The sequence below is a fragment of the Dromiciops gliroides genome, chromosome X, assembly GCF_019393635.1.
Source record: "Dromiciops gliroides isolate mDroGli1 chromosome X, mDroGli1.pri, whole genome shotgun sequence".
NCBI classification, from domain to species: Eukaryota; Metazoa; Chordata; class Mammalia; order Microbiotheria; family Microbiotheriidae; genus Dromiciops; species Dromiciops gliroides.
Genome location: NC_057867.1, coordinates 46,110,949 through 46,123,512, shown reverse-complemented (window position 1 = coordinate 46,123,512; position 12,564 = coordinate 46,110,949). Strand labels below are relative to the sequence as shown.

Here is a 12,564-nt window from a genome sequence, read left to right as displayed (position 1 = left end):
TGTGTGACCCTGGGCAAGTCACTTAACCCCAATTGCCTCACAACCTTGTTCTGTTTCAAAATGGGGCTCTGTTGATTATCCCACTCTAGTGAAAGATGATTCATTAATCTTAGGGAAGAACATTTCTCCATCAGAACTGAGTTCGAACAGGTCCTGCACACCACCTTGAATCAATTAGACTTGACTGAGAGACCTGATCACACCTTGAGGACCTAGGATTCAAAGGAGGAGAGGATCTATATCTCAGAACTAGAGCGAGATTGTGAGGAGTGAGGTCATTCAGAGCTAAGCCAGAAAGAACTGGAAGCCAAAGAATAAAGAGAATGTAGCACTGAGCTGTGGCAAAGAAGGGAGATCTCAAGGAAGGTATCACAGAGCAGAAGATACAAGTTGACGCAACCAGTTGTATTCCTCTACTCAAACTTAAGGGAAGTTTCAAGATGAAGGTCTGCTTTTCTCCTCAATTTCCCCATATGGTTCCTGCCTATCCATTGTTAACCTGGAAATTAAGGAAATAATCGATATAGGAGAAATACGGTCTTTAATCAGGGCAGAGGAACTATAGCTTGTGGTATAGAAAAGCTTGGAACCTAGGAATACCCAAAGATGGGAACAGGGGATAGGGTTTTGATGGGGTAACAGAACAAAGGAAAGCTCCAGAGTCATGTACAACTACTTAATGTAAATGAACCTTTAACAAAAGAAACAATAGAACTGCTCCTAAGTATAGAGGATAGTAACTCTGACTGGAAACTACTTAATATAGATGGGCTCTTTTACATAATAATCATAAAGTCCAGGGATTAAGGTAGGGAAACATTGGGAGGAGATAAGTTGCTTGGGGGAAGGTGGGGGGGGGGTCCATAAGTCCATCAAGAGTTTGGAAATGACAAAGACAGCCCCAGGCTGGGTAGGGGGACTGGATGGGGAATCAGTTCAGAGTAAATTTGTAGTTATCACCATAAACACTACACCATAATATAACCTGCTGATTCTTTTTTCCCCTTTTTACCTTTTTATACTTCTCTTGAGTCTTGTATTTGAAGATAAAATTTTCTGTTCAGTTCTGGTCTTTTCTTCAGGAAACCTTGGAATTCCCCTATTTCACTAAGTGCCCATCTTTTCCCCTGAAAGAGAATACTCTGTTTTGCTGGGTAGTTGATTCTTGGTTGCAATACAAGCTCCTTTGCCTTCTGGAATATCATATTCCAAGCCTTGCGATCCTTTAATGTTGAAGCTGCCAGGTCCTTTGCAATCCTTACTGTGGCTCCATGATATTTAAGTTGTTTCTTTCTGGCTGCTTGGAGTATTTTCTCCTTCACCCGATAATTCTGGAATTTGGCTACAATATTCCTTGGAGTTTTCCTCTTGGGGTCTCTTTCAGGAGGTGACCAGTAGATTCTTTCAATGATGATTTTATCCCCTGATTCTACAATATCAGGGCAGTTCTCCTTGATAATTTCCTTGAATATGGTGTCTAAACTCTTTTTCTGACCATGGCTTTCAGGCAGTCCAATGATTCTCAAATTGTCTCTCCTGGATCTGTTTTCCAGGTCAGTTGTCTTTCCAGTGAGGTATTTCATATTTTCTTCTATTTTTTTTCATTCTTTTGATTCTGTTTGACTGATTACTGGTGTCTCATGGAGTCATTAGCTTCCATCTGCCCAATTCTAATTTTTAAGGCATTATTTTATTCATTAAACTTTTGCACCTCCTTTTCTTTTTGACCAACTGTTTTCCCCATTTGGCCAATTGTATTTTTTAAGGAATTGTTTTCTTCAGTCAATTTTTCTGCTTCCTTTTCCAAGCTGTTGATTCTTTTTTCATAATTTCTCTTGTGTTACTTTCATTTCTCTCATTTCTTTTCCCATTTTTTCTTCTCCCATTTGATTTTTCTTTTTTTTTAATTTATTTTTTTTTACAGGGCAATGGGGTTAAGTGACTTGCCCAGGGTCACACAGCTAGTAAGTGTTAAGTGTCTGAGGCTGGATTTGAACTCAGGAACTCCTGAATCCGGGGCCGGTGCTTTATCCACTGCGCCACCTAGCTGCCCCCCATTTGATTTTTAAAATCCTTTTGGAGCCCTTCCAAGAAGGCTTTTTGGTCTCAAGGCCAATTCGTCTTCTACCTTGCAGCTTCACTTGTAGGCATTTTGAGGGTATTGTCCTCATCTGAATTTGTGTTTTGGTCTTCCCTGTCTACACAGAAGCTCTCAATGTTAAGGGCCCTTTTCTGTTTCGTACTCATATTTTGGCTTATATTTTTTTTTACCTTTAAAGTTGAGGTCTGCTCCTGGGGCACAGGGGCCACTGTTGCAAGCTTCTTGTGCTGGGAGATAAGGGCCTGGTCACTGGCTTTCTGCTCTGAGGCCTCACAAGCCCTAGACCTGCTCCCTGTGCTGGGATGGCTTGGCCAAGGCATGCCTGTCCTGTGGGTGGTTCTCTAGCTGACAGTTTGCCCTTTCATCCAGGGCTGGTGGATCTCACAACTGGCCTGCTATGCCACCAGCCTGCTGAATCAGGACCAAAGGACCTCAGCTACTGATTTGTGCTATAGCAAGGAACTTCCTGCTGACTTTCCCAGACCCCTTCTGTGCTGCTCTGAGCTGCATTGCACTCTCCCTTTGCCCAAGTGAGACAGACCTTTACTGAAGTCTTCTAAATTATCTCAAGTTGGAAGATTGAGACTCTCTGTCTTTCTATAGGTTCTATTGTTCCAGAATCTGTTTAGAGATTTGATTTAATGGGTTTTTTGAGGGAAACTCAGGAGAGCTCAGGCAACTTCCTGGCTTCTTTCCACCATCTTGGCTCTGCCCCAAGTAGATTCTTTCTATTTATGTTTTGCCCTTTGATTCTAAGAGATGTGGGTAGTTTTCTTTTAAGGTTTCTTGAAATATAATGTCTTAGCTTTTAGGGTTTTTTGGTCATGGAGTTCAGATGGTCCCATGTGTAAACATATTTTTATTTGAACTGAAGAAGAAGGATTTTAAATAGCCATTTCATCAGGCTCACTATTTGGTACCCCTGCACATTTCCATATCTAGTTTTTCTCTCCTCCCAAATGAAATATAAATGTATTCTCAACAGGCTTGCAAATCCCAATGCAGCACAAAGGACTTAAGGAAGGCTCTCTTTGCACAAACTCTTACAATCCATTAGTTTCTCTTAGTCATTTATCTTGGTTGAAAGAGAACCAACTTCCTTCATAGTACTCCTCAGATGCCTCATGGGGAATTGGAGGTTGAACCTGGGATTTTGGAAGGTTGAGACAATGGGGAGAAGCTGAGCTCTGGTCAATCCCCCAGGCTGGAAAGACTTCCAAGATGAACCCCTGGTCTGTCATCTAGGGACCTGCTAAACTGAATTTGGCAGGTTCGTTGCCAAGTGGTTGTCTATCAGGTGATGAATTCTTTGGGCCACAACAATTTATAAAGATTGTCTACCCAGGTTGGAGACAAATGTCAATCTGTGTCAGAACAGGGAACACCATCACCAAGGAAATCATAGCTCCCTGAAGTACTTGAGAGAAATAAAAGAATTAGCAGTTAGTTAGCCTTTACTCTGAACTTGCCTTCTACTTTGAACTAACTCAAAGAGAGGGCGGCATAGGGACACTGGACTTGGAATCATGAGGGATCTGGGTTCAAATCCATTCTCAGACAGTATTAGTTTTGGGCTCTTATGCAAATCACAATTTGTGCCTCAATTTCCTTGTGGGAAAAATGAGGTGGAAGTGGATTTAATGGCCTCTAAGGTCTATCTTAGACCTCAATATCTGATGCTATAAATACCAAGCTCAAAGAGGAAGTACCTTGAATAACTCTCTAAGCATGAGCTAGTTTGAAATAGACTAGAGGTTTTAAATGGGGGATCTGTGAACTTGTTTTTAAAAATAGTTTGATAATTGTATTTCAGTATAATTGGTTTCCTTTGGACTCCTACGTATTTTATGTTAAACATTCTGTGAAGGGGTCCATAGGCTTCACCAGTCTGCCCAAAGGGATCCAGGATGCAAAAGGGAATAAGAGCCCTTGAATGAAATGGATCCTCCTAATATAATTCTATTTTTCAAAAATTGTATTTCAACAGGAATATTGTAACCATGGACAGAATATTGTATCCATCATCCCTGTACAGCTACATACATGTTCTTTGAAAAGGCTTATATTATGACCACCATTATCCCAAAATATTTATTCAGCCCCTGTCTACCTGCAGAGTTTTGCAAGCTAATGTCTTAAGCAAATTGTCAGTAGCCACTTCATATCCTCTGGGAACTTATAATGTAAGCTAGACAATATTTGAGTGGGAAGACAGAAGGGAAACACATAAACAACGACCCAAACTTTGAGCAAGTGGATGAATTAAATTAATAATGAACGCATTCACATTGCCTCCCAGCAGAAAAACGAATACCCAATTTAGAGGTTGTGCTTATATTTTCAAATGGAACCAAGAGGGATTCGTTCTCATTCTCTCTCTCTCCTCCCTTCCCTCTCCCCCCTCTCTTCTCTCCCTGAATGTTACAAGCAAATAATGGTGGTTTTTTTTCCTTAGGACAACCATCCCAAGGAGCCTTCCTTTCTCAAGTTCTCTCAAACACGTAAGTATGGAACAAAATTGGTGTGACTTTTGTGATAGGTAAAATCTGAAATAACTGAGTAAACAAAGGTTTGAGCTTCTGAGTAGATTGATTTATTAAGCAGTTCATGCCAATTATATAACCAATCAGTTCTGGGACTAGACTTGGCACTAGACCCTGAATGTAGGGGGAGACAGACTTTTTTATGCATTAAAAGAATATTAACAGGATACATTTGAGGATACAAGATTGGGTAATCTGATTTCTAATTGGAGGAAAGATTAGGGGCTTTCTGAGTCGGGAGAGGGAATGAGTGAGTTTCAAGAGTTGGGAAAGAAGAGAATGAGCAAGTAGACTTTTCCAGGTGTGGAACAAGATATCACTTAATTCCATGATTAGCAAGTAGGTAGAATTTACAGGAAAATGAAATTTAGGTCTCAAAATGGAGTCAGTTTTACAAGATGAAGTCAGTTTGGTTTATACAATTCTTCCAATTCCCCCAATTCTCCCCTTAGATTAAATTGGCGAGGGAGCTAGACCACTCCCCATCTAGATCATTTATCTATAAGCCAAGTTTATAAGATTTTTAATGTGCTTATGCTCACCATCAACATTATATCCCAAGAAATGACCACTGGGAAGCATCCTCTTGCATAGTTTGGTACAATAGCTAATGGAGAATCTAAGAACAATAATCATGATGTACAAATCTTGTTAAATAGACTGTATAGGTAAATTAAGGCAGGCTGCAGATCCAACTACTTACAAGTGTTCATAATGGACTAATTTTGAGATGGGAGATTTACATGTCACCAATTTAACCCAGAAAATTTAGCAAATACAAACACCATGAAACGAAAGAGACTAAAGGAATACAATGGTGATCATCAATTTTAAATAACATCAAGTTTCCTTGTATCCTAATAACACACTACACTTACCATATACCATATGTACACACTTACCAAATGTCAGGCACCGTGTTGAATACTTCACAATCATTATATCATTTGATCCTCACAACAACCCTGGGAAGTGGGTTCCATTATTATTTTCCTCTTTATAGATCTGGAAACTAAGGTAAAGAGACAAGATAATTTGCTTAATATCACACAACTAACATATTTCTGAGATGGGAGTGTAACTCAGGTTTCCTTGCATTTTTCTGGGTTGTTTTTTTGCATTTGATGCCACAATTATTATATCACATTTCAACACACCATAATTTAGTCACAGGACAAATCTCAATCAAATCAAATATGGATTTATAGGGGCAGCTAGATGGCGCAGTGGATAGAGCACCGGCCCTGGAGTCAGGAGTACCTGAGTTCAAGTCCAGCCTCAGACACTTAACACTTACTAGCTGTGTGACCCTGGGCAAGTCACTTAACCCCAATTGCCTCACTAAAAAAAAATATGGATTTATAACCACAACATCAAAATTTCAATTTTACCGGGCTATTAGTCACCTTTGCTTAAAAATTTGGAGCTCAGAGTTAACAATTAGCTCATTTACAAAGGTTCTCAGCAGCACTTTCACCTTTCCGTAAACTTTTAATTTATTTTCTCTCAAAAATCACCCACAGAGCCAACTCAATTCCTTTTCTGTTCATAACCTGGCTTTTCAGTTTTAACTCTGGGCAAAAGATAGGGAGAGATTCCAAGTGGCAGCCTCACATTCCCATCCCCTTGCTTTGGAGCTCATGAGATTCTAAAGACTGGGGAATATGCCCTGGAATAGGCTTTCAGGAGTAGAGTACTGTATTTCCTAATCATATCCAAAATTATCTAAACTAATCTTTATTTTATAGAATTTCTCCTTTGCAAGTTCACACAAAATTTTGCACAACCCCAGTTAATTGCAATAGGCTCTTGAGGTTCCTCAGAGCTTACAATGGTTTCTTTCTGATTTTCTTTGGTGACTTTGCTTCTAGTCTACCTAAACAATTCTGTTATATAAAGCTTTGAAAGTTCTCTTTCAGCCTTTCCAAAAGATATTCCCAGTTCCTGGGCATCTCCCCTCCTTTATATCACTGGGAATATTTTTCTAGGGTCTACACTCAGGTGATGGTGGGGGTGGGCTAGGTGTTTTCTCCACACAGACCCCTCTTAAATTTAAACCGCCCTTTCTATTCCTTAGTTAAATCTTACTCCTTTTTAAGTTGCTTCCTGATTTAAACAAGCTTTTCTCTTTTCACGGTCAAGAAAAGGTTAATAAGAGGTGGCAATTAAGTTACCATAATTTGGAGGTGAATTTTACCAAACAGAAGATTGCTATGTATTATGAAGGTATTACTAAAGTGAGAGACTGTGGGAATTGTGTGAACCAAACTGACTCCATTTTGAAACCTAAGTTTCATTTTCCTGTAAATTCCACCCGATTGCCAATCATAAGAACTGAGTGACATCCTGTTTCACATCTGGAAATGTCTACCTGCTTGCTCTCCCCTTTCCCAACTCTTGAAACTCACTCACCTCCTTCCCAACTTGAAAAGCCCCTAATCTTTCCTCCAATTAGAAATCAGATTACCTAATCGTGTATCCCCATTTATAACATGTTAATTGATTTCTTTTAATGCACAAAAATCTGTCTCCCCCTGAAGTGAAAGAGAAGATGAGGCCAGGTTATGAACATGAAAGGAAATGATTTGGCTCTGTGGGTGATTTTTGAGAGAAAATAAATTAAAAGTTTATGGAAAGGTGAAAGTGCTATTGAGAACCTTTATATATGAGCTAATTATTAACTCTGAGCTCTAAATGTTAAAGCAAAGGTGACAGCCCTAGAAAATTGAAATTTGATGTTGTGGTTGTAAATCCAAATTTGATTTGATTGAGATTTGTCCTGTAACTAAATTATGGTGTGGTGAAATGTGATCTCATATTAATTAATCAAATGCAAAAAACAATACTAGAAAAATGCAGGTACAGAAGTCATTTAGTCCAACCTCATTTTACAGAGGAGGAAAGTGAGGTCCGGGGAGAAGAGATTTTCCCAAGATTACATGGGTAAAAAGTAACAGAGGTGTGATTTGAACCTGCTCTCTGATACCAGAACCAATGTTCTTTCCGTTGTGTCACACTAACTCCTTAGCAAAAGGTAGATTACTGGGAAGAGCAAAAGTTTGGTCTTTGCCAAAGTTTGTTTCCTCATCTGTAAACTGGGGATAATCATAACACCTACCTCCCAGAATTTTTGTGAGTATAAAATGAGATGTTTGTAAAGTATTTAACACATGCTTGGCATTTAGGTGCTTAATAAATGCTTGTTTAAAAACATCAGGGAGGGGCAGCTAGGTGGCGCAGTGGATAGAGCACCGGCCCTGGAATCAGGAGTACCTGAGTTCAAATCTGGCCTCAGACACTTAACACTTACTAGCTGTGTGACCCGGGGCAAGTCACTTAACCCCAATTGCCTCACTTAAAAAAAAAAAAAACATCAGGGAGATGGAGCCTGCAGACAATGAGAAATGAAGACAGGCACAAAAGTTGGTTTATAGTTATATGCACAGAAATAGGGATAGAAACTGCAAGGAAATCCCTCTACCCTTTCTTTGAAGTTCTAGGGGTGTTGCAATAAAAATCTGCAAAAGAGAAACCGAGGCACAGAGTTCTGAGCAACACTAGCAATTGCCAATAAAACGTATCCAAGGCTTCTCAGTAGCCAAGCATAAACTGAGGGGTTAATAGAGAACATTTTTAGAGTAAAAAGAGGAACAAATAAAAAGGCATATTCATGACAGTAATCATCACAGTATTTGTATAATAATGCATTTTGTGATATTAATGCACATTCATAGGATTTACAGGAATAGGGAAGTAGGTTGATTTGTAACATAAGGGCTATTGGCATTCCCAACTTCATGTGACTTTAAATCAAAGCTCAGTTTTTTTCTTTGACTCCATTATCTATGATTAATGAAGCAACTCATTGATTATGAGAGCATTGTAAAGAATTAATTGTTATTTGAGGTTTTTATGACCCTATCTTTTGGCTAGAATTTTAAAAAACCTCAGCGCAGGCACTGGTCTGGGGCTCCGCAAATGGCACGGTGCTCCACCCACTGGTTGTAGCCGTTGCCATGGCGCTGGCACCTCAAGTCATCACCACTGCTGACGCCTACATGGGCCTGACAAAATTATAATGATTGGAAGCCTAGTGAGGGCAGTCATGTGACTATCAGAGCAGCCAGCCAATTGGCTGGGGGCTGTGTGTGGTCAGCCTGGGGTCTACTGGGAAGAAGGGAGGTTTTCCACCATTCTAGTGTGAAGCTAGAAGGTGACAGGACGCTGCTGTGTGTTCTCAGCTGATTCCTGGGCGGTGGTGTTGTTCAGGTTGTATAATTTTCCTTTCCCTTGCTCCTACTGATCCTATTTGTGTTTTTTTAAGTTCGTTCTTGTTAAATAAATCCTGCTCTGTTTTGAGGGAGGCTGGCTGTCTCCTTCCTTGCCCCAATATTGCAGCAAGCTGCCTAGCTAACACTCCCCAATTAAAAATTGGTCCCTACAGCATGATAGAGTGTTTTGTAAGTTTTCATGAGTCTGAGTGAAGAATTAACTCATAGCCAAAGAGGGGAACTTTAACTCACACAGAAAGGGGGAAGTCTTACAAAATAAGGTACTTTAACGCACAAGAGCAGGGAAGTTAAATTCTAACAACTTACTAATACAAGCTAGCTTAATTAAGTTTAATAATTCACAGCAGACCTTAGCTAAACATCAAGTCTTATTATATTGATTGAATGCAATTCATAATCTGCATTTCTCAGGAATTAGGTGTAAAAGAGAATATCAGTGGTTGTGATCTTAGAGGCAATGAGGAGCCCCTAAAGCTTCTTATACAGGGCAATGACCTGGTCAGACAAGGACTTTAGGAACATCACTTTAGTCTCTACGTGGAGGAGGGAGTGGAAAGGGAGGAGGCAAGGCAAGGAGACCAAACAGGAGGCTAGCACAATGGTCCAGAGGAGAGAGGGGGAAGGGCCTGAACTAGGCCTAAGACAGAGTGAGTCATCTGACACATGCAAGATTTGGAAGCAAGATTTGGCAACTGCTTGGATCTGGGAAAGTCAAGTGTCAGTCAGGTCATAACTCAGGCATTGCAAATCAACTGGAAAGCTGGTAGTGACCTCTGCAGAAATGGAAAGCTTCCACCTGCTTCTCAGCAGCTGCCACCCCCTGGAGTCAAGCAGAATAAATCTAATCCAGCTTCCACACAACAGCTAGCCCTTCAAATTATCTGAAGACTGCCATCATGTCTTCCCTTCCCTTTCCAAGGTTACACATTTCCAGTTCCTTTCATCTGTCCTCATATGGCATGATCTCTAGATTTTTCAGTCTCTTCTTTATTGTCTTCTGGACACTTTCCAGCTCATCCATAGCTACCCAATTCTGTTCAGTTCAGCAGATACGGATTTGGACAGATTGGACAGGATGGGCTCTGAGGTCCCTTCCAACTCTGAGATTCTATAATTTTATGGTTCTCTGAGTCTAGTTCAAAATTAGATACAAAGTTCAAGTTGTTGTGTTCATTAAATGCCATGGTGGAACCCCACGGAATTCAAGGGAATATCTCATCCCTACGGCAAACCATTTCAGCGTGTTCCAGCTCCCCACAGACCTAGTTAGGGGGAGCCAGGGTGTGATAATGGCAGTGTGGTCAGATGCCCCATACTACTTATGCAGTGACCTGAACAACAGTTGTCTATCATAGAGACCAAAATCTACTTGACAGGACAAGAAGGACCCTGAGAAAGATTTTCTCCTCTTTGTGAATTCCTAACACTCTCCCAAATACATACAAACCTTCGATTTCACAATGAGGACTATGGAAAGAAGGTGTCTAGCTTTTTTGTAAACACTGAAGCAAAAAACTCAACAGTAATTCTCTGTTTGCTTTTCAGACATCATCATCTCCTGCAAAATGGTCTACATGACAAGGTATGTATGAAAGGATGTGTGGAGATAACAAGGTGGCAGTTTGATTTTCTGTTGGGTTATACGGTAGAAAGCAATGCAGCAGATCACCTTGTCCACGACAGTCATTTAGTCTCCCCTCTGTCTAGATGCCACTCTAGTCTCTCTCCTTCTATTTAGAGCAACTATTGCTACTGGAGAGAGACAAGAGGTTTGTTTGCAGAAGACCAATATCATGTCTTTGAAAGAGACATATCACTTCCTAAGAGAAGCCATGGAAACTCTAGGAAGGTTTAAGGAACTTGACAGCCACCAGATATCCCAAGCCCACCCTGACCTCATGCCAGGGAGCTAACAATGTCTTTTCAGACTGTTCCTTGGTGGATGCTCAGACTATCCTGGGGAATTCCCGGACAAATGGTCCAGGACGCCCATATCTACTCTGGTCTCAGGTTTCAGAAGGGTATGGGCAAGACTGTCCAGACAAGGCAGCATCTAATAGTGGAAAGAGAATGTCAGACTTGGAGCCACAAGATCTGGGTTCCAGGCCCATCTCTGCCATGTCTGTGCCATGTGACTAGGTAGGCCTCAGGTTGGAATCTCGGAATAATGATATTTGTATTACCTATCACCCAACACTGTTGGGAGGAAATCATTTTGTAAAAGTTAACACTCTCTATATGAGCTTTTGTTGCTTGAAATTGGAAATGGGATCAGGAAATGCCAGGTGGCCTCATGTCATGAGCCCTAAATCCTGAGTCAGGAAAGAGGAGCAGTGTCTATGCTGACATCTTTACATACCTTTACATACCACACATACACACACCTGATACAAACACATAAGACATCCTTACACAATAACAGATGCTGGTGCCAAATGATTAGCTTTTATCTTTATGGGGATGCATGGCCATCAAATTTCATAATGGTAGTCGGTGGGAAAAGAGAATTCTTATTTACCAAATTTCACTTTACCCACAACTTTTTAGGATTATATTGATTTCATATTGCTTTCTGTATAGCCAGTCTAGAAACCTCAGTGTAGGCCTGCCTTCTGTTACCTCTGGATTGTAGAAAACAAGGTATCTTTAATTCCCCAGCTCTGCCAAGGGTAGATTCCCACAAGCACCCAGAATTCTCCATGCATTTTTCAGATTTACCTCTAGGAACCATCCTTTTAGGGTACAACTATATAAGACAAGTATATTGGCTCACATGCTTCTTCCATATACAGTAACATCCAGCAGCAGAGCAAATGATAGAATGCCCTGGGAGTTTTTGGTTCAGGGCCAAATCACAGGGCCCTGTTCTAGGCTACTAATGATAGCTGCTATCTGCCAATTTCAGATTTACATAGTGCTTCCATTTATTAGCTCTTTGGGGCTTTATGACCACCCTGTGAAGCCTAGATTATAAATGGTGTTACCCACATTTCACAGGGGAGGGAACTGGGGCCTGGGGAGGTGAACTAACTTGTCCATGGTCACGTAGCTGATAAATGTTGGAAGAAGGATTCAGACCAGGGAGCCTGACTCCAAGGAGACCTTTCTCAGATGGCTAATGTGTCCTAGTCTCTCCTTCTCTCTGGACTTCTCTGGAGATGGAAGATCTTTATTTCTTCTTATATACAGTGTTTCAAAAATTGTAGCAGAGTTTGAAGCTTTAAGATTTAATAGCTTAAAACTGTGCTAAGGGGCAGCTAGGTGGTGCAGTGGATAGAGCACCAGCCCTGGAGTCAGGAGGACCTGAGTTCAAATCCGGCCTCAGACACTTAACACTTATTAGCTGTGTGACCCTTAGCAAATCACTTAACCCCAATTGCCCCGCAAAACAAAACAAAACAAAAAACTGTGTTAAGACTTTTGGGACACTGTGTATAATGACAATACTAATGATAGCACTTTAAGGTTTACAAAGCATTTAGCAAATATTATCTCATTTTCCCTCGCAACAAACCTGAGAGATGGGTGCTATTATTATTCCCATTTTAAAGATGAAGAAACTGAGACAGAGGTCAAGTGATTTGTCCAAGATTAAACTACTCATAAGTGACACCATATTTGAACTCAG

At 40.6% G+C, this 12,564-nt stretch overlaps 1 protein-coding gene across 1 annotated transcript in view; it reads left to right on the top strand.

Annotated features, from left to right (window-relative positions):
* Positions 1-12,564, top strand: part of FSIP2 (fibrous sheath interacting protein 2) — a 100,322-nt gene that overhangs the window by 37,571 nt on the left and 50,187 nt on the right. The window contains exon 12 of the mRNA XM_043974641.1: positions 10,482-10,518. Within this exon, the coding sequence (XP_043830576.1) occupies positions 10,482-10,518 (37 nt within the window). The remainder of the gene's footprint in view (positions 1-10,481; positions 10,519-12,564) is intronic.